The sequence below is a fragment of the Megalobrama amblycephala genome, linkage group LG3 (assembly GCF_018812025.1).
Source record: "Megalobrama amblycephala isolate DHTTF-2021 linkage group LG3, ASM1881202v1, whole genome shotgun sequence".
NCBI lineage: Eukaryota > Metazoa > Chordata > Actinopteri > Cypriniformes > Xenocyprididae > Megalobrama > Megalobrama amblycephala.
Genome location: NC_063046.1, coordinates 17,046,072 through 17,068,962, shown reverse-complemented (window position 1 = coordinate 17,068,962; position 22,891 = coordinate 17,046,072). Strand labels below are relative to the sequence as shown.

General features: G+C 35.9%; 1 protein-coding gene across 2 annotated transcripts in view; it reads left to right on the top strand.

Annotated features, from left to right (window-relative positions):
* Window positions 1-22,891, top strand: part of adam10a (ADAM metallopeptidase domain 10a) — a 76,030-nt gene that overhangs the window by 17,021 nt on the left and 36,118 nt on the right. For both annotated transcript variants that reach the window (XM_048184317.1, XM_048184318.1), the window contains exon 2: window positions 3,355-3,505. In XM_048184317.1, the coding sequence (XP_048040274.1) occupies window positions 3,355-3,505 (151 nt within the window). The remainder of the gene's footprint in view (window positions 1-3,354; window positions 3,506-22,891) is intronic.

Here is a 22,891-nt window from a genome sequence, read left to right as displayed (position 1 = left end):
AGGAACTATTTGCACTATTTATGTTCAATTAATCGAGGTTTTGATTTTAGGCCATAATCGTCCAGCCCTACTGTGGAGCCAAAATTATTTGCCAGTTATCACTGTTGAGCTGCTTTGACACAATCTGCATTGTAAAAAGCGCTATATAAATAAAGGTGACTTGACTTGACTTGAATTGCCTTTTCCTAATGCCTTTCTTTCTCATGTGGAATACAAAAGGAGAACATTGAAGAATGTTAAATGCAGAACGTGTTTTTCCATTCCACTCCACTACTTTTCAATTGTTCTTCAGTGTAAACACACTAGATGGACATCTTTAACCATTGCGCTCATGTCTCGCATCTTTTGCAGTGTCTCATGCATGACACGTTATTCTAAAAATGCATCACTCAAGTAGTTAAACTTTTAAAAAAACCCATCTAGACCTTGCGTTCCGCTGACCTGCATCTCATTTTAACAGCAAAAACGCATTCTTTGAGAACGGCCTTAAAAATGCACATTAGCACAATGGGCAAAAAGGTCCATTGTTTTTTGCCAATACTGATGAATTAAGCACAGCTCACACACAAGTTACTTTCAAACAATGCAGCTTTGGAATGTAATCTGTAAAGCGAGGCAAAATTACATGACCAACTTGAACCCGCTGCTAATTCTGCTTGGGGAAATCTTTCGCCCTCATGCAAAATTCGAGATTGCATGGTTTCCTGTTAAAATTGCTGGATTTTGTGGACAAAAAAAATCACTAAATAATGGAAAATGTGACTATACATTAAGTACCTCTATGCGAGTAGCAGATCGAAATTGAATCATTGATATGTCCTTCATGCGCATTCAAAAGATTTGACTAAGAAAGCCATATTGGGTTTGAAACAACATGAGGCTTTGTACACAATACCAGGATTTTTATTTTTAGTTGTACTTCCCCTTAACTTGTAGCCTTTGGGCAGATTTAGTCTCTTTTTAGAGGTATAATAAATATTAAAGCATTTTTGTGAACTCGCTGCATTTTCAGTGTGCTCTGGAAAACTGTTGAAAGCATTTGAGACACCCTTGATGGAAAAAAATAAAATGCTTCTTAATAGAACATGCAAAATTACAGAGCTCTGAGCCAACTCTTGAACGCTGAATGTCACAGGCTAATTACTGTTTTTGTTGTACTGTTTTTGGCATAAATCGGCTCAGGCAGTCTCCAGACATGACCTGTCTGCACTGATGGCCCTCTTGCACAATCGTAATTCTTTTCTCAAAGTAAATAGGAACCCTTCCATTCAAGCCAGTTTGGTGCTTAAAGCTTATTGTAATAAGCAGATATGGCTGGAGCCCAGGGGAGGTAGAGTTTGATTCAAAACAGGAAAGGTTGGTTCTCTGTGGGTTGTGTTGACTGATGGAAAGCCAGTGTCACAGTTCTTTCTCTGAAAACACATCAACCAGAGGTTGTTGGGTCTTATTAGTCATATTATCTTATAGGCTGATTAGCTATACATTGTCAGACTACATTGCTCTGTCCAAAATAAACAGAGTATATAACTGTCATCATCATGTCAAGATGCTGTGGGTAATTTACTTGTGCAACTGATGTTGGAGCAGATACTATAGTGTCGTGACGGAGTAAACGCTCCCTGCTAAGGTCAGGCTATTCTTAGCATAAATGCTACTGTGCCAGGAAGTCACTTTTGGGCTGGAAGGATGGGAGGAAAAAGCATGAATACTGTACTTCCCTACAATAGAAGTGAATCATATAATTGAACTAATGTATATGTGACATTTAGTTATTTTTTTTGCTCTGTCTCTGATTTCTGTTCTTCTTATTACATAAGGCCCACTTTACACACAAGCCACAAAATTTAGTGTCCATATACACATTGCAGTGTTCATACTGCATATGTTTAGCCTGTTTTGTTGTGCGTTTTATGAAATAAAAATGTTATTTACATTTTAAATGTCTAATTGCAATTGTATTATTTATACATTCATACTTTTTTATTTTAAAATTTTAAAATATGATTTATTATACATTTTTCATACAAATAAATGTTTATTTTTGTGTACCATTTTTTTTTTTTTTTTTTTTTTTTTTTTTTACAGAGAAAATTTGCAAAAACAGACTTATACAGTTATTATAATCATACATGACTCTCCAAAGCAGAAATAAATTCACAACCACTTTTGCTGGACAATAACATTTATGGCCAGATATTACTGACTGGTTTGTAGTTTATCATTTTGTTTCAAGTTTGGCAAGTTCCCAGAGCTGCACAATTCTGGACAAATTGAGAATCACGTGTTTTTTTTTTTTTTGTTTGTTTTTTTTTTTCGTTTTTTTTTCTTCTTTTTCAAACAGAGATCAGTTGTCCCACGATTCTGAATAGACAACTAAACAAAATAACATGTAATTTACTAGAGGTTCTGATACAGTATTAATTGCTGCAGTCTATTTAAAACGTTTAGTTTAATTTGAATGAATTATTTAAAATCTGTTTGAATGAATGATTCAATGACTCACTCATGAAGACTTCACATGTTTCATCACTTGTCAGCACCTACTGGTGTAATGACATAATTGATACAATCGTTACTTAAGCGTGAAGTTATGTGCAAAAAGTGATTTACTCTATTTACCATAGACATCAGTGTTTATATCCATAATATAAACTTTTATTCCAGTACTTCTGTGATAATTTTGAATTAGTGTAAAACAGAAATAATGATACTGTGTGGTTGAAAAGTGTTTGTGTATCATTTTCATACATGACAGCTGCTATCTCTGGCTCAGTGGCAGCTCAAACACAGATTTGAATGATCGTACTTGTCAAAGGTTTAACAGACATAGTCGAATCATTGTCATTTAGGAATAAGATCGCATGGGTGCTTGAATTGAGATTGCGATCTTTTAACAATTAATCGTGCAGCTCTAATTCCCAGTAATGCTTTTATAATGTATGGCTGTTATTTAAAGGATAAATTAAGTGCAAACTGAAAATCGCCTTTTTTTTTTTTTTGTCGTCGTCTTGACGTGGTGCCTTTGGGCACGTGCTCTGTCAGCCATCTGCATAAAACAGCCTTGATAGAGCCGTAGCTGTATTACGCAGCAGAAACTCTGTTTGAAAGTTCAATACCCTGCTGTTGCTGCTATAATACTAATTTGCCTACATGCTGCAGACGCAGAATGTGTGAAACTGGCCTAAGCCTTGTAATTTACAGAAAATGAGTCATCATGTAATTCCAACCGTCACAGAGGTTTAGTCCTGCTCTGTCACCACAGTTTGCCTGTTAACCTTCTGCACAAAGTGTGATCACAATCTGTCCCTGATTTTAATTTTTCTTTCTCTCTCCTTCCCTTCTTTTATTCCATAGGTCAATATGAGAAATCCCTGAGCAAGTACATTCGACATTACGAAGGCCTGACCTACGACACAGACGTCTTGCACAGCAAGCATCAGAGGGCTAAGAGAGCTCTTTCTCACCAGGACCAGATCCTCCACCTGGACTTCCACGCTCACGGCAGGTCAGCCAAGCTTGTCTTTCTCTTCCTTCTCATCTGTTTTTCTGGAAAACTGAATGCTCTGGTTTAATACTCATCCTCTGAGCATTTATGAGGGAAGCAAGCTTTTCCCAGTCTTTTTTTCTTTTGGACTGACCCTTGATTGTTCTACCTGAGATTACATTTTTTCTCAGAGCATTACAGACCCCTCGGTGATTCAACGCTCCAGGCAATGTGGAAACAAATTGATTAGGCTTAGATCTTTGGGGTCTGGCGAAGACAGCCCGCTGACAGAAAGCTTCCCATTTCTGTGGTGTGAGAGCATGTCTTTATGCCTTGCTCTGTTCTCGGATTGTGCGAATGGTGCCACATAATTACACCTGAGGCAGTGTAGAAATATGCCCCGTCAGCGTTTACAGAGGATGTGACTTGCATCGTTTTGATGCCAGGTTTTGTCTTGCCGTGATAGGCACTGTCTTCCCTTACAGGTTTATGACATAATATCTCACTGGTAAATTAACAGCTCATAGCTCACTGTAGTAAGTTTAATACAGCTGCGAGTGTTTTCCTCTACACTCCCCTCTATATTTAGTCTACAGTTTTCATCTGACACAAACTATTTGTGTAGTCTTTATTTTTGTACAGGCATTCATTTTTTCAGTGAGAGACTGATAAAATTTCATGAAAGAAATATTGCAGATTCAATACAAGTTAACCTCTGCAGCATCTGTAGTGTGATGTCGATTACCACAGAATTTAATAACCCATTCCTGAGGTTGAATAAAAATGATTAAATATGTACAGTCTTTCTACATGAAAGCCTTTGGTGTATATTTATCGTAGTATTTAAAAAGCAGAAATGTAAAGCTTGTATTTTTGTTATCACACACATATGAATTATTCATTTAAAAAATAACTTGATCTGTACAGTTTCTTAAAGTCCAAAGAGTTGCTCATACTGAAAGCAATTTGCAGCAGCAAAGCGACAAGATATTATTGTTTTTTTTAAAAAGAGTTGCGTTTTTCATTGACACAAGCAAGAGACCATTGGCAAAGAAAGTAGAGCTCAACTAAATGCAAATGAGCAATGAAACATTAATTTTGACACTTATTTATGGTGTTTTAAACTTGCCCCCATAGGCTTCCATTGTAAGTACATTACATTACTGTAAACCTTTTTCTTTGTTTTTATAAACCAAGGCATGCATCAAAATGATTTCTTTTGTAACAACATTCTACAAATGCCTTTTAAACGGAGCTTAAGTAGATTAATTTAACCAGATTTTCACTGAATACTATTGACTTTAAGTCTTTTGAGAACCATTAATGACATCCAAGCCCATCTCAGTATATTAACAAACAAATGAAAAGCCTAGATTTATTAGCCTTTGCTGTGGGTAAAAGTCTGTGATGCCACTAGGGTTGTAACGATATGAGATTTTCACAATATGATAACTGTCATATCACAGTTTTATGGTATACAATATTAAACAGTCATTTATTATGATTATTATTATCATCAGTTACAATGACCGTTTAATGAATTAATTTTTTTTTTTTTTTTTTTTTCTCGGTTGAATAAACGCTTTTATAACAAACTTAAGTTGAAACCATTTGTTTGTTTCATTTATTCAAATGTCAATAATTAAAATGCATGTCTAATAAAATACATTTTGTAACTGATTATGAATTAGATTTTAATTTTTATCATTCATAATTTATCATTTTTAAGAATAATAGAGAGTCCTATAAAATTTTCTTAATTTTTCTGGATTCTGTTTTAAAATTTAAAAAATGTATCAAAAACTGTTGTAATCAAATGAACGCATAACTTTAACAGTTTAATGTTTTAAAATGTAATCAAATGTAATTTCTAACAACTCTTATCCTTTTATGTTTTATCAATGTGCTACACAACAGAGGTTAATTTATATTATATTCCTTAAATAATGTTTAAATAAATTGTATTCATTATAATTTTTTTCAGAAGTACAATCTCTTATACAATAGTAATATATTTCTGTAATAATTTAAGTTACATTAAACCTACACTAGCCCTTTGAGTTTCAGAGTGTGGTTTTTCTCAAATAAAATGATGAAATGCTCATTAAATGTTCTCTCAGAGCAGCTCTGGAGAGGTTTATGTGTTCATGTCCTCCTATAGTGAGACAGCACATGCTGAAAACACCATGAGCGTCACGCATACTCGTCTATATAGTAGACGACACAGAGACATGTAGAACAAGCAGATTATATATTTATGTAGCAATCTTTTGCACTCTAATATTCACAGACACTAGACGATATTGCAATTTGATTTATTGTACAGCTCTACTTTCGATTTATTTTTCCATCCATCAAAGTGCGTGTTTTAAGTGACATCTGCATTATACTGTAAAGTCCATTTTCATAACTGGATTCTGGGATTCCATCTGCATCACGGAAATCATATGGCCTTAAATTATAGACGGGATATACCTTTATCTGCATGGAGGGATGGTGTTCTTGAATTTAGGCGAACATGTTTGATGTATTTTCTCCTTTTGCATCCACTTTGCATCCACAGTTTGATATCTATCCTCGAGGGCAACCACGCGTTTGTGTTTTTTCAATATCCAAAGTATTCCCATACTGCAAATTTTAACTTCTTTTTTGGAGTGGGATAGAGATTAGAGATAATAGCCTCTGTCTCTTACATTTTTTTTCTGCTGTACATGTGTGGGTGGAGCAAGTTGAGAGTCTAAGCAGTCAAGTGGAAAGAAGTTGCGTATGCAATAGGGGTGTAACGGTTTGGTTTTTATCACGGTCTTGAGTTTGGTATATGTGCTATGTTCAGGGAAATGAGGGCTACTGTCAAATAAAAATAAAGAAAATAAGAACAAATAATCAAACTAAAAGCAACAGCACTAATACATACAATAGACAGGGTTCCTACACAGTTTGGAAAAGTATGGAATTTGATTTGAGTCCAGGTCTAGATAAGTATGTAAAAAAAGAAAACCGAACATGGAAAAATATTTGCCCCTATTCAGTTTTCTAAAAGATAAAATTAACAATGTCTAAAAGAAAATTAAAATATTTACAGATGACTGAACTTCATGCCAAATATAATGCTGAAAATAATGCTGTATGAACCATTTATATTAAATATGGTCTGAAAAATCTAGAGAGGTTTGAAAATTTGAGTCTGGAAAAGTATGGAATTTTGAAATGGAAAATGCGTAGGAACCCTGAATAGATCAAAGATACAAATAAAATAAACAGCAGTTTTCAGGTACAGAATTTGAATAAAGTAATCAAGTGTAAAACAACATTGCATATCTTCACTGTATAAATGAAAGATTAGTCATTATTAAAGTTACAAAAACTATTCAGTCAAGAGGAGTGAGTGATTTCCTTGTCTTTTGTTGTTTGATTAACACTATCAGGAATATTAGGCTGCTTTCACTTTAATACATAATGAACGAATCCAGATAGCAACGTGTGCTGTTCAGGTCTCACCTCGTGCACTATCAACACCCGGGTAATGATGGTGTAAATGACTGCTCATATTAGAGCATGCATCACTTGTGTTACAAAGTTTAGGGGAAGACAGAATGCATATACATCGACAGAAACATACATTAGCCTAACTCTGTCGCTCTGTTTTACATGTTTTCAAATCTTTGTCAGATTTGAGATAAACCGTGGTGCAAGTGCATGCCGAAACGTGGGTGAAGATACCGTTCAATACGATTTTTTATTTACTTATTTTTTAACCGAGAACCATTACACACCTAGTATGCACAGGTGAGATTCTCCATTTGTTTTTGTTTTTGTTTTTGTTTTTGTTTTTGTTTTTTTTCAATACCGGTATACCGCTACAACCCTAGAGACCACTGCACAAAACTGTTTTGCCTTCTTTTATCTTAACCTTCCTTATGTCAGCAGTAGTGTTCCTTTCTGAACCTTTTATATATAAACAAGAGCCAAAGGACTAGGAGATCTGAGCCTGCATAATCTTTCTTACAAAGAGACAGATCAGACCGTGTATTCCTGTGAGTGAGTGCTGAAAGCTTGACAAGTTCCCTCATCTTGAGCATTTGGTTTTTACTTGTTCTGCGTGGTGATCTTTTCTGTTCTTTGGAAACATTTATCAGGATAAGACAGTAGACCAAAAAGTACTGTTCAAGTGCAGATTACTCTACTGCATGAATGCTTCCTTATGCATGTACACACATGTGCACAAGCACCAGTCTATTCCTTTGTGGCGTGACAAATGAACACACCAAAACTCGCACACAAGTCCACATAACCATCTGCTTTCTTCCGGCCTGCATGTATGTGAATGTGATATTGGCCTAAAAATAATACATTCATTTAACAATTCAATAACAAGAGTTCATTTAATTTCACTTTCTCTCTCTCTCTGTGTGTGTGTTTCTTCACATGAAATGAGACTAAAGGAAGACAACAGCTTACAAAGGAAGTGCTGTTATCACTGAGGGAGTATCCGCTATATTAAATAGTCGTTGTGGGCCTCAGAAAAAGTTGATGGTGTTAAATACAAGCGAAAACAGGGTCCAAACCACATTCAGTGCTTGTCAGCAATTCATGTGACTACATCATATGTATAGTGCAAAGACTCATCTGAGACATGCAAGTACCAGGTGTTTTAAACGGCTATCTGTCTCGTCTGGATTACCCTAGATGGACATTAATACCAGGTGTAAAGGACCCTTGTTTGCATGAGCTCAGAGGGCTCCTTTCTCCCTTCAGACTTCAAAGGTCTCTTTTGAAGCCATTGTACTTTAACATGATGAAGGTCATCTATTGTGAAGGGGGTTCTGGGAAGCGAAAGTGTGAGTCAAGTTGAGGTTTAGGAACTCTAGAGTGTGGCACAGCATATGAAGTGGCCATTTGTCACATGTGATGGAGTGTTTTTCCTTATATACATTATTCATGAATCAGCCTCATTATGTTTTGATGCTAAATTTAATTATGTAATGAAGTGAAATTGGTTATTGAATGACGGCATATATATTCATTTGTCTGTAAGTGCTACCTGAGAAAGTCTGATAACTTGAAGTGAAAGGAAAATGGACTTAATAATAATAATTTTGAAGATGTTTTATCGCTCTTCTAAGAAGATTCATCGTCCGAGGGTGGAGACTCTCTGGGATTGATTAAACCTTGCTAATGAGTGGACAGAAGTCATTAAATGTAAATAAGTCGCCATTAGATCAGTTGCCTTCATTTCACCAGACATAATAATATTCTAGTGTACTGCTCGTTTATTGGTTTCTGAAAACAATCAAATTAGCCAAACTATTTCAGGGATGCACCAATATTAAAAGTCTGGCTGAAACTATTAAACTGCTGATATTACAATTCTGTACTGTTCTGTGTAAACAAACAAAAATAAAACCCTGTAAATTGTTTTAAATGCTCTGAGTGAATCTAAGCATTATAATATACTCTATTAAAAATGGGTGTTCATTTTTCAAGGTTACATTTATCCATGTTATTAAATTATTACTGTTTTTAAGTGAGTGGCAAATGTAATCTGAAAGTATGAATTGGGCAACTGTTGAAGAAGTACAACTGTTTTCAACATTAATAATAATAATAATAATAATAATAATAATAATAAAGCACCAAATCGGCATATTAGAATGATTTTTCAAGGATCATTTGGCACTAAAGACTGGAGTAATGATGGCTGCTGATAATTCAACGTTGCCATCACAGAAATAAATTACATTTTAAACTATATTAAATAAAAAGAAGTTATTGTATTATTTCATAATACAGTTTTTACTTTATTTTTGATCCAATGAATGCAGCCTTGGTGAGCACAAGAGACTTATTTCAAAAACATCTTTCAAAAAATCGTACTGACCCCAAACTATTAAATGGTAGTGTACATCATGTATCAACCAATACCAATAGCCAGTATGATATAGATATATCGTGGATCCCTAAATTATTTATAATGATATACCAGGGGCAGGCGATATACACAACTTTGTAATGCACAGTCCAGTTTTCTGCAGAGTTCTGTGCACACAAATTCCCTATAGACCCAAGTATAAAACAACATCAGGAAGTGCTTTTGTGTGTGTCTAACGAGGGTTTGTTCCGTAGGTACTTTTCTATCTCGCCCAAACTGTCCTCTGTCCCATCTCTTGATGAAAAGATCCAGTGTGCTTTGTTTGACTGCTGGATAGTTTGCATATGACAAGGCTTGGTGTTCTCAGTTATCACTGAATGCTGTTTTGTTTTATTCCTGACATTAACTCAACTGTATGTTCAGACACACGTGGGGTGTGGTGGTGTGCCTTAAAACAGTTGTCATGGCTGAAAGCAGTGTATTGTTTGGGGGAGAAAAAAAAAAAAAAAAGGCAGTGCAGCAAATGAATACATGTGTGTTTGGTGCTGGTGCATTTGGTGTGTTTTGCCTTTTGGGATTAGCGGTTTAAGCCGCAGTGGAGCATCAGAATGAGCCCTGGAGCTAATCTCTCCAAGGTGAGTCCACAGCCGCACTCATTTCCCGCTGCAGAAGCAGAGAAGCTTACAAGTGAATGAATATTTAACAATGCAGGACATTCATGGGGGGCCACACATCACCGTATGACATGAGCCTAGTCAGTGTGAGTCTTGTGACTTAATACTGATATGCACATCTCGTACCAGATCAGTCTGCACCTTTTATCACTTCTATCACTAAAAAAGTGAGGTAATCTCTATAATGCTCCCGCAATGTTCCTGGTTCTCGCAAACATGGCTTGAAATTATGTCAAAGTTATAGTGAGCAGTGTATTAACAGTCACTTTCCAATCCAAGGTGACTTCGAGAACATCACCTATAGCACAGTCCATCTGGAGTAACGCAGACTCAAGTGTCTAGCTCAAGGGCATAATGGCGATAGGATCCCAGTTTTTCTCCTCTGTCATGAATGAGGGTTTGGATTGCAACCTTTATGATGAGGTATCACAGCTGCCCATAACCTCCCCAAGCCCTTTAGGTATTGGAGAGGTTTTAGAAGACAAAAATCACAAGCTGTCAGTGACTAAACAAAGTCTCCAACTAAACAAAGCTGAACTGAGAGCTTGTGATTTAACCTCTAGGGAAGTAACTGTATACATCAGCGTCAAAATAGCAGGAAGGTAGAGGAGGATTGTTTGTCATTTGTTTGTGTTGACTGTTTTCAGCGTTTCAGCTCGCATCCTATGGGAATTCTTCTGTGATTTGCTGTTTTGGGTTGTTTGGTTCTATGAACAGTGGTCACTTTGATTTCTTTTCTTTATTATTGTTATTAAATGCAAATTACACAAGTGTTTTTAAGCCAGTAGCTTTGTAATAGGTATGCAGAATATGTCAGTACTGTGTATTGTAGATAATCAGTTATAGGTTATACCAGGAGTGTCGAAACTCTGTCCTGGAGGGCCACTGTCCTGCAGAGTTTAGCTCCAACTTGCCTCAACACACCTACCTGGAAATTCTAGTATGCCTAGTAAGACCTTGATTAGCTGATTCAGGTGTGTTTCATTGGGGTTGAAGCTAAACTCTGCAGGACAGTGGCCCTCTAGGAGCAGGATTGGACACTCCTGGGTTATACAGTATTTGTTTTATTTATCATAGCATCAGTCCATATTGTATATAGATTGGTCAATTTTATTTATTTATTTGGCCTTTATTCAGACTGGACTGTAAAAGTCAAACGTTGAAGAGAATCCTCACTCTCATTGGCTACCAGCTCTGTAGATATGCTAGTAGTGTAGCGTAGAGTAGTTTAGAGATGCAAAGAGGGAAAATTAGACATTGGAACACACTTATTATCATGCTTTTCCAGCAGAGACCATGTGAAAATCAGTACCTGTACAGTCAAAGAAGTAGGAATCATCCAAGTTGCTTCTTTTTTGATGGGCAAGTAAGGAAATTAATTATTGTGTAGGCTGCTCTCTAAAACTCACTAGTGTCAGTGTAATTTACATAAAACTCGAAGACGATCATGTTGATAGATGGCAGTGCAAAGTCTAACACCATTATGGTATCAAATACATTTTTTTTTTATTATTAATAATTTAATAACACTGCTAAATGTAATCTTCAGCAAATGTCAAAATGAGTATCTACTTTTCATAGTGTATATTATAATGTGTTGGTGCCATTTAAAATGCCTGATTTTTTACTTTTTTATTTTTTATTTAGCAAACTTTTGGTTATTGACTATAACATTAAAATAAATATTGGCTTATTGGTATTTGCCAGAATTGTAATATCTAAACTGCATTAGGTGCAAATGGTTTTATGTAATGTTTCAATATAATATAATATACTACAACTTACCTAATTTTAGTGTTTTTGGTAAATATAGGTTCTGAAAATAAATCCCAACATTCTCAAAAGGGGAAGGTGGTATAACAGAAAATGGTTTAGACTTTGCTATGTAGACAGTGAGGGTGTTAAGAGATTATAAACCAGCTCAGTGTATATATTATTACCCTGGAATTTATTGATTACACAGCCATGATCAGTGTGAAATTCCCTCTCCTTCCTCTCCACCGATTGCATAAATATACCAGTCAGCAGGCACAGGGTGAAACAGCACATTAAATAATTGTCTGTGTGTTTGTGTGAGAGATTTATTTATCGAGTGTCTGATGTGATGTTTCTGTCTCTCCTAAATGTTGATGCTGCATTTCTGCCAGTGTGTCATTCATTGCTTTTCTAGCATAGTCTGTAGGGATGGCCTTTCTGAAAACTGATGGACTTGCTCTAATCATTGCAGATGTTTGTTTTTTTTATTATTATTGAGGGCAGTTTCTTCAGCTTTATAATTTATCTGGTATACCTCAGATATCTGTTCCTCTCTATCAGTGCCTCATTCATTCTCTTCTTTCAGTACCTTGTTCATGTAGGTGGAATTACTAAGAGGTTTGTTAGTCTCTGAGAAGGTCAGAGAGAATTACTTCTGTCATTTGGCTCCGGCCTCCAGCTCTCAGAGGTAGCAAGCTGGGCTTCAGATGCCCACCTCAATAACGTGGATGAACTCACTTGTGTGTTTTACCAGAATTCAGAGATAGATGCAGTATCACTTCACGACAGGATCTTAGCCCTGCTTTCCCACAGAGGTATTGTATAAGTAGCAAACGTCAAGTCACCTTTATTTATATTAGCGCTTTATATAATACAGATTGTTTCAAAGCAGTGTTATACAATGACAAACAGGAAAATGGTGATGTAAACAGAATTCGGTTCTGCTGTAAAGCACGTAGCTCTAAAAAGAAAATAGTGTTGTTGTTCAGCTGACTTCAGTTCAATGTTGATTCAGTTCTGTTCAATTACTGTATTCATCAATTATGGAAGGAGGTCAATTCAGCTATAAAGCAGCTCTGCTGAAAACAGTGGTGTCATGGTCTACCAGTTTAGTTCTCATCCAATAGTGTCAGTGCAGTCAAAATAATATTGCTGAATATATAGCATATAAGGTGTATTCTGTGTTGGAACTCAGTATGTGTGGCCTTTTTTCACGATCATGGTCAAAATAACACCATGTTTTTTTTTGTTGTGAAAGTGTGTATTTAAGTGCAGGTTCTTCTCTGTCTTATTTTATTCAAACATATTTATTTATCAAATAAAATAATGCTTAAGCGTACAGTGCTTGATGTTTCATTTAGACTGACTTGTTTTCATTTTATTGCAATAGTTTGTTTTCTTTATAAGACAAAAGCTTATGGTAGTGATTGCTTCAAAATGTAACATGTATATGTTAATGTGGTTAACATACTTTTAAATAGAATACCTTTTTTTTTAGTCTAACTTCCTTAAAGATAAGCTTCCTGCTTATCTTCTTAAAGGAATAGTTCACCCAGAAATTAAAATGTGATGTTTATCTGCGGCTCGTGACGACACATTGATGTCCTAAGACACGAAACGATCATTTTTTTTTACCTCTAATACACCACTATGTCCAACTGCGTTCAGCACTTGCTTAGTGAGGTCTGATCGCGCTCTGACAGCGGAAGTGATGTCTGACACTCATTGAAGTATAAGCGCGAGACATCACTGCTGTTGTCAGAGCACGATCAGACCTCACTAACCGAATGCTGAACGCAGTTGGACATAGTGGTGTATTAGAGGTAAAAAATTATATAAATACTGTTCAGTTTCTCACAAAAAATTATTGTTTCGTGTCTTAGGACATCAATGTGCCGTCATGAGCCGCAGGGTTTAAGTTGGATTTGTCTAAGCAAGTTTTATTTACTCTTGTAGTAGAAGTTCCCATTCACTCGCATTATTTGACTGACAGACGGCAGCGGTTGCGGTTAAAAATCATCATTTGTGTTCTACTGAAGAAAAAAAGTCACCTACATCTTGGATGCCCTGGGGGTAAGCAGATAAACATTAAATTTTAGTTTTTGGGTGAACTATCCCTTTAAACTTTTTTTCTTCTTACTTCAATAACACCATATGTGTACTTGTATAGGCTGGAATTACATTGGCTAATGAAATTTTAAATGGAAATTGTCCTCTGAATTAAGAGGAATGTCATTTAACAGACCCCAGTCATTAAACTGTAATTGAGGCTCCCTGAGTTGACGATTTATCATTATTTGCATGATTACATAAAACATTATGTAGAGGATTATAGCCAACTTAAAATTTAAATGAGCTTTGTTAAGCAAAAATATAAATAAATAATAAATTACTCATTAGAATAAACATTAGAAGAATTACAGTTCCCCATCAAATCGATTCAATACAACCAAATAACCACAAAACAACCTACAGAGAGGAGCTGGAAAGACTTAATAAGTGACTATTCTGCTGGAGATAATTAAATGTATGTCATTTGGTGTAGTCATGGTCTAATGAATAAGTTGCAGCGCTAAAAGAGATTCCAAATCAGGAGTGCAATTCTTTTACTATCCTCCTTACAAATTAAAAAATGTTCTTGAATGTTATTTTAATGCTACTCATGTTTTCTTTTGTATATTTAAAAAGTTATTTGACATAAGTCGGGCTCACTTATTTCTTTTCAGCAGCGAGGTCACATTTTGAATAGATTTTCAACCACACTGGCATTGAAGACTATCCACAGTAATCTGTGTTAGGTCCACTTAGAAAACTGTATTTTATTCACCCGTCTTTCAGTGCACAATGTTTATGATGGAGGAAGTGGTTTTAGTTCTTGTCATTGCCTTGTCCAATCTAGTTTTTGTAATATTGTTGGAATGTTTGGTTGCTGAAACCAGATTAAATCTTATTTTATTGTCAAACTGAATGTACATTTCCATTCAAACACGACACCCTTAAAAAGGTGCAAATTTAATAGCCAGTGCTCCTGAACTTTGCAACAGCTTAATTTTGATTGTGTTGTTTTTTTGTGTACCCATCTCATCCACTCCTGCTGTTATGTCAGTATGAATGAGCACAGAAGCATTCGATTTGATTGCATTAGATATTGAAAATGACTATAAAAATGTCTATTTGGCATTTTAAAATGACTCCGTTTCTTTTCCCATTGAAATCTAATTGCAGAAGTGGTAATGATACCAGGCTTTTAAAACTGCTAAGCACATGCAGAGCAAGAGACCTGTGGTGTCATGTTTTTGTAGTCATGAGAGTGTGTGCGTATGTATGACAAACATGCTACAGTATATTTTCTGCTTAAAACAGGCAAGGCAGGGTCACATGTACTTCATGTGATGCATATCTCCCCTCTCACTCCCTCATGTGAGCTCAGAGAACAGAGAGATTAGGAAAAGTTGAGAATGAACAGTCTCTCCTGACATTTCTCCTGAAATTCCTGAAGAATGAGTGTTGGGCATGTGATCAAAATAAGATCCCTTCTGTCTGTGAGAGAAGTCTTAATTTTCCTCTCTCACTGACTGTAGTGATAATAGTTTTAATAATTCTGATTTACCTAGTTCTTTAGCTCTATAATACAGCTATGACGCACACACTGTTTGTTGTCTTTGGTTATAGAAGCAAAAGCGAAACTGAGCAACATGAAACTTTGCTGAGTGTTTCTCTGACTTTCAGCTTTTTGAAGATTTTTTTTTTTTTTCATTGCAAAACCCTGCAGATGTCTTTCCACACAAACTCGTTCCTATTTTTGAGAGGTTTCATCTGCTGTCCGTGCTTTCTTAGTATTGATCACAGTAAAGGGACTTGAAGCACAGAGGTGACTGAAATAACAAAGTGCTGAGAGATCAGAGCAGGGTTATATAAGGATCTAACCACAGACTGTGCGAAGAGGCTGAGGTTGTTGTAAAAAGATTGAACGTATTTCTTTTAAATGGAATTGAGATCAAGATGTTTTTCTGGTATGAGTGTATTTCTCCTTTTTAATGAGGTTCTTTATTAAAACTGTGTGTGGTAGTGGTGTTTTCTGAAGAGAGTCTTGTGGGAAAAAATGTGCATGTTGAGGTTAAAATAACATTTTGGAAAGCTGATTTCTTTTTAAAGTGATACAAATCTACAGAGCCTAAATTTGGCCAGACTCAGGATTTACCTGTTTCATTAGATTATTTCAGAGCTTTATGCAAAACATTATAATGTGAAAACACTGTCACTTGATTATCTAAAAATGTAAGTTAGTCTTTAAAGGTTGTGAACTAGCGGCTATAAAAGCTGACTGTGTTGTCGCCTTGCATCGACTGCAACTGGGTCAAAAAGCTGTGCTTGAACACACCAAAAGGACTACAGGCAACTGTCAACTAAGACCTGTTTTCTGCGCCTGCATGTAAGGAAATGACTGTCTATATCAGCAGCTATCAATAAACCAAAACTAGGACTGCAGATATACAGACCATTAACAAAGCAGCGCTTGCTTGCCATTTTCAATATCAATCATGCTGATCACGTTCTTCATTCGAGGTGGCTCATGTTATTATGATAATATTCACGTATTTGAATGTTCAGGTAAGATGGCGTAAAATTAGAACAGCCTTTAGTCTGTGCCGTCTTGCCTTCCTTGTTAGGTTTCATCACTTTCGCTTTTATTCTCGTGTACTGACTTGTTTGCTAAATTGAACAACCAATCACAGTGATCTCTCTCACCGTCAGCCCCAATGCAGGCAAACTCCCGTTGACTTGAGACCAACCGCATCTGACACGTGGAACATGGCGCAAAAACTATCCCGATGTATGCTCACCGATGGCCCGACGTGTCACGGCCTTAACAGTAATTTTTAACAACAGATGAATTAAATTAGAATGTTGAGTGTCAACACTTAGTTGATAGTTGATAGTTGTTGTTAGTGTTTTTTTTTATTTTCTTTTTTTCTGAAATAACTCTTAAACTCTCTCTCAAACACACGTTCACTCCTAATGAACACACTTTATCATCATGTCAGTGATCTCTACAGTTCAAATATGTCCTTTGTGTAGTGGTATGTGCTATAGTGCATGTGCATGGTTTTTTAATGAGGTTTGTACTGAAAATTTCTTAGAAAGCTTTCCTGTCTATCAGAAGGTTAAAGGCTTAGTTCACCCAAAAATGAAAATTCTGTCATTACTCACCCTCATGACGTTCCAAACCTGTAAGACTTTCATTCATCTTCGGAACACAAATTAAGATATTTTTGATGAAATCTGAAACCTTTCTGTCCCTCCATAGACAACTACGCAGTTCATAAAGAGATCGTAAAAGTAATGCACATGTATTGAGTGGTTTAGTCCAAGTTTTCTGAAGAGACTTGATCACTTTTTATTATGAACAGACTAAATTTAGGCTTTTATTCAATATAAACTTCGATCAGCGAACATAACCTCATTGGTTCTTGCAAGCCCCAAGCAAACATGTTTGAGCTTCTGTTTTCCACAACTGATGTGTGAGTTGATGAATGTTTATGTGAATAAAAGCCTAAATTCAATCTATTCATCATATAAAGCTATCGTGTCTCTTCAGAAAATTTGGACTAAACCGCTCAATTCATATGGATTAGTTTTCCGATCTCTTTATGAACTTTTTGAAGCGTCAAAGGAGGGGCAGAAAGCTCTCAGATTTCATCAGAAACATGTGTGACCCTGAACCACAAAACCAGTCATAAGGGTCAATTTGTTGAGTTCAGATTTATACATCATCTGAATTGATATACAGGGAGTGCAGAATTATTAGGCAAGTTGATTTTCTGATCATATTTTTTTCCCAAGCACATTTTACCAATTCCAATCCACATCAATCTTAATAACTACTATTAATATTGTTTTTAATCATTTATAAGTGATATATAATTGTTCATGAAGGCTGGAAATGAAAAATGCCTTATATTCAGGTGTGCAGAATTATTAGGCAAGTTTTCTTTTACAGGCAAAATGAGCCAAAAAAGAGATTTAACTCAGACTGAAAAGTCAAAAATTATTAAATACTCATGAGAAGGACGCAATACTAATGCAATACTAGAAATTGCATAACCATGACCAATAAAGCATGACCAAGGGACAGCAAAATGCTCATTGGGTCAGCGGGGTCAGACAAAAACAGGTGGAAAAGAAAAGACACGTTAACTGCAAAATAATTAAGAATTATGTGTGAAACCATCAGGAACCCTTTAGTCTCCAGCGCCACCATTTTCCAGAACTGCAACCTACCTGGAGTCTCCAGAAGTGCAAGGTCTCAGGATCTCAGAGACTTAGGTTAGCTAAAGAATCCTAAAAAATGACCCGCACTTGATAAGAATCACAAGCTGAAGTGTTATAAAATACATGAAGACTGGGTTTTATAGGCCTTATAGACAGACAGATTGAGAGTGACTCCTGAAGGACCAGCACCACATCCTCTTGTACAACTGTTTGAAGAATTTATCTTCCAGAATCTGGCAGTAAGTTTTGGAAGATCATTTTTAGTCCATCTCTGCAAGACAGACATTTCAGGATAAGAGATGGACTAAAAGTGAACTCAAACACCTTACTGCCAGATTCTGGATAAATTCTTCAAACAGTGGTACAAGAGGATGTGGTGCTGGTCCATCAGGAGTCATTCTCAAGCTGTCTGTCTATAAGCCCTATTAAAACCCAGTCTTCATGTATTTTATAACACTTCAGCTTGTGATTCTTATCAAGTGCAGGTCATTTTTTAGGATTCTTTAGCTAACCTAAGTCTCTGAGATCCTAACACCTTGCACTTCTGGAGACTCCAGGTAGGTTGCAGCTCTGGAAAATGGTGGCGCTGGAGACTAAAGGGTTCCTGATGGTTTCACACTTAATTCTTCACCTTAATTCTTAATTATTTTGCAGTTAACATGTGTCTTTTCTTTTCCACCTGTTTTTGTCTGACCCCGCTGACCCAATGAGCATTTTGCTGTCCATTGGTCATGCTTTAACTTTGCAATTTCTAGTATTGCATTAGTATTGCGTCCTTCTCATGAGTATTTAATAATTTTTGACTTTTCAGTCTGAGTTAAATCTCTTTTTTGGCTCATTTTGCCTGTAAAAGAAAACTTGCCTAATAATTCTGCACACCTGAATATAAGGCATTTTTCATTTCAAGCCTTCATGAACAATTATATATCACTTATAAATGATTAAAAACAATATTAATAGTAGTTATTAAGATTGATGTGGATTGGAATTGGTAAAATGTGCTTGGGAAAAAAATATGATCAGAAAATCAACTTGCCTAATAATTCTGCACTCCCTGTATGGTTTGTTAGGGTAGGACAGTATTTGGCCGAGATACAACTATTTGAAATTCTGGAATCTGAGGGTGCAAAAAAAATCTAAATATTGTGAAAATCGCCTTTAAAGTTGTCCAAATGAAGTCCTTAGCAATGCATATCCACTCACAAAAATAAATGTTTCTATATATTTACGGTAGGAAATTTACAAAATATCTTCATGGAACATGATCTTTACTTAATGTCCTAATGATTTTTGGCATAAAAGAAAAATCGGTTTTGACCCATACAGTGCATTGTTGGCTATTGCTACAAATATACCCGTGCGACTTGTGACTGGTTTTGTGGTCCAGGGTCACATTTGTGTTCTGAAGATGAACAAAAGTCTTACGGGTTTGAAATGACATGAGGGTGCTCCTCTTGGGCATTCTGCAGGAAATCTACTAATCACACTGGCTTCGGCTTGCATCTGATAATGGAAGGACCATACCGTGGCATGGTACATCATAACAGTGCACAGTATCGCCATTGTGCTTGTTTATGCTCCTGCAGGGGGAGGTGGTAGTTTGAGAACAATTTCCAATAAGACGGTTGATTGGATTAAAAGGTTGCTGCTGTTTACAATATTGGTTAGAGCAAAGAACGCAAGCATGTAATAGTTTAATATGGACTTACATTAAGACTTAATACTCTTGACGTCTCTAAGCGCATTAGAAGATGGGCAAGCAATTAAACATCTTATTGGCTTTTCCTTTGTTTTATAAATCTTTTTTTTTTTTTAAAAATCACAAATTCACTATACTGTTTAGAACAGGGGTGTCCAATCCTGCTCCTGGAGGGCCACTGTCCTGCAGAGTTTAGCTCCAACCCTAATTAAACACACCTGAACCAGCCAATCAAGGTCTTACTATAGGTTAGAAACCTCCAAGAAGGTGTTTTGAGGCAAGTTGGAGCTAAACTCTGCAGGACAGTGCCCTCCAGGACTGAGTTTGAAGTTAGAGGTTGGTAAGATTATTTTATGTTTTTGAAACTTGTTTTATACACTACAGTTCAAAGGTTTGGGGTCAGTAAGGTTTTTTTTTTTTTTTTTTTTTTTTTATAAATGTTTTTGAATGTTATGTTCACCAAGGCTGCATTTATTTGATCAAATATACAGTAAAACAGTAATATTGTCAAATATTATTACAATTCAAAATAGCTGTTTTCTATTTTATTATATTTTAAAATGTAGTTTATTCCTGTGATGCCAAAGCTGAGTTTTAGCATCATTGCTCCAGTCTTCAGTGTCACATGATCCTTCAGAAATTATTCTGATATGCTGATATGGTGCTCAAGAAACATTTCTTATTATAATCAATGTTGAATAATCACAGTTGTGCTGCTTAATTTTTTGTGGAAAGCATTATACTTTTTTCAGGATTTTTTTGATGAATAGAAAGCTCAAAAGAACAAATTTATTTGAAATATAAATCTTTTGTTTGATAATTGTTGAATAAAAGTATTAATTTCTTTCTAAGTTCCCTTCAATAGTTTTTACTTGCTTTTGTTTGTTCTCACTGGGGATTGTAAGACATTGTTCTTTGTAAGGCTACTTCAGAATGATTCATATTTTTTGTTCTATACAATGAACCTTTTAATTGAGTTGAATTGGATCTAATTAAATAATCGTATTTAAATTCTTGGCATCAGATTTCTCACCAGTACTTTGCTCTTGCCCGCAGTGGTGCAGTCTGCAATTAATTAATTCTGTTGTATTGATTCTGTGTGGCACATAACATTGAACACAGACAGACTGGCAAGGAAAGTTGATTCAGGCCCTCTGTGCACTGCAGGATTAATGGCTTCTCTGGCGTCTGACAATTCATTCCACATTTTCTTGGTTTATGTTTACTCATAGAGCAAGCGTCCATGTGTGTAGCCCTCCAGCAGCCAGATGGGCCGATCTGTGTCTCAGTAATGAGTCCTTAGAATGGAGTGTGATTAAAAATAGGTAGCTTTAGGAGAGGAGAGAAGGACAGGAGGAAAGTAGAGACAAGCAGATAAGTCAAAGTCCAGCTCAGAAGCCAGAGCCCTGATTTCTGCTGTGATTCACTAAACTCTCTCGAGGTCTCCCTAGCAGTGTGAATTTTGCTAATTTTCCTGCTTGATTTCTATGCAGATAGATCACCCCAGTGTTGGCCATTGCATTGTCAGTGTTTTTTCTACATTTTTCATAAGCATCATGTTATGGCATTTAAAAAAAAAAAAAAAAGTAACACGATTGTTGTTGTTGTATTAATATTTTGTATTAATTTTTTATTATTGTTGTTTTTGTTGTTTCAACTAATGTATTATCACTATTATTATTATTTTATTTAATAATAATAATAATAAATTAAGTTGCATACTATTATTGATTTTGTTGTTGTATTTTTTTTTTTATTAAAATTATTATTATTTTGAATTAATAATATTTTATTATTATTTTAAAGGTGCCATCGAACGTTTTTTTTACAAGATGTAATATAAGTCTAAGGTGTCCCCTGAATGTGTCTGTGAAGTTTCAGCTCAAAATACCCCATAGATTTTTTTTTAATTAATTTTTTTTAACTGCCTATTTTGGGGCATCGTTAACTATGAGCTGATTCATGCTGTGGCCCCTTTAAATTCTTGTGCTCCCCGCCCCCGGAGCTCACGCTTGCCTTTAACAGCATAAAGAAAGTTCACACAGCTAATATAACCCTCAAAATGGATCTTTACAAAGTGTTCGTCATGCATGCTGCATGCATACATCGGATTATGTGAGTATTTTATTTATTTGGATGTTTACATTTGATTCTGAATGAGTTTGAGGCTGTGTTCCGTGGCTAACGGCTAATGCTACACTGTTGGAGAGATTTATAAAGAATGAAGTTGTTACATTAGCAACATGCTAACAAAACATTTAGAAAGACAATTTACAAATATCACTAAAATATCATGTAATCATGGATCATGTCAGTTATTATCGCTGCATCCGCCATTTTTCGCTGTTGTCCTTGCTTGCTTACCTAGTCTGATGATTCTGCTGTGCACATCCAGACGTTAATACTGGCTGCCCTTGTGTAATGCCTTGAACATGGACTGGCATATGTAAATATTGGGGGCGTACATATTAATGATCCCGACTGTTACGTAACAGTCGGTGTTATGTTGAGATTCGCCTGTTCTTCGGAGGTCTTTTAAACAAATGAGATTTATATAAGAAGGAGGAAGCAATGGAGTTTGAGACTCACTGTATGTCATTCCCATGTACTGAACTCTGGTTTATTTAACTATGCCAAGATAAATTCAATTTTTAATTCTAGGGCACCTTTAAGATTTGGTTTGCTGGTGATAGGGATATTATTATTTGTGAGTAATGATTTAGAGTTTACAAGTATCCCTTTCCTTTCTCTGTTTCTGTTGTTTTGGTAAAGGTGAGGAGTGTCATTCAGGACAGGTAGAGCCCAGATCAGGTCAATGAGGCAGGGAGTTGTGTAATATATGGATGTTCTTCTAATTAGCGCTTACCTCTTCTGTCCTGACCCAATTCAACCCAATCTTTCGCAGTCATCTTTAACTAGCTAATGCTTTATTCTCTACCCCCCCTTCTCCTTTGCTTGCTCTTAAATGGCTGTTTCATTCTCAGTTCCTAACATTCTCTAACACACACAGAGACTCACTCACACTCAATATTCCCTACCGTTGTTTACCGCCCCCATCTCCCATCTGTCATAGAGCGCTCTAGTAAAGCGTTCATTTATTGCTCTGTAGTAAACAAAGGAAGTATTATGTACTCAGT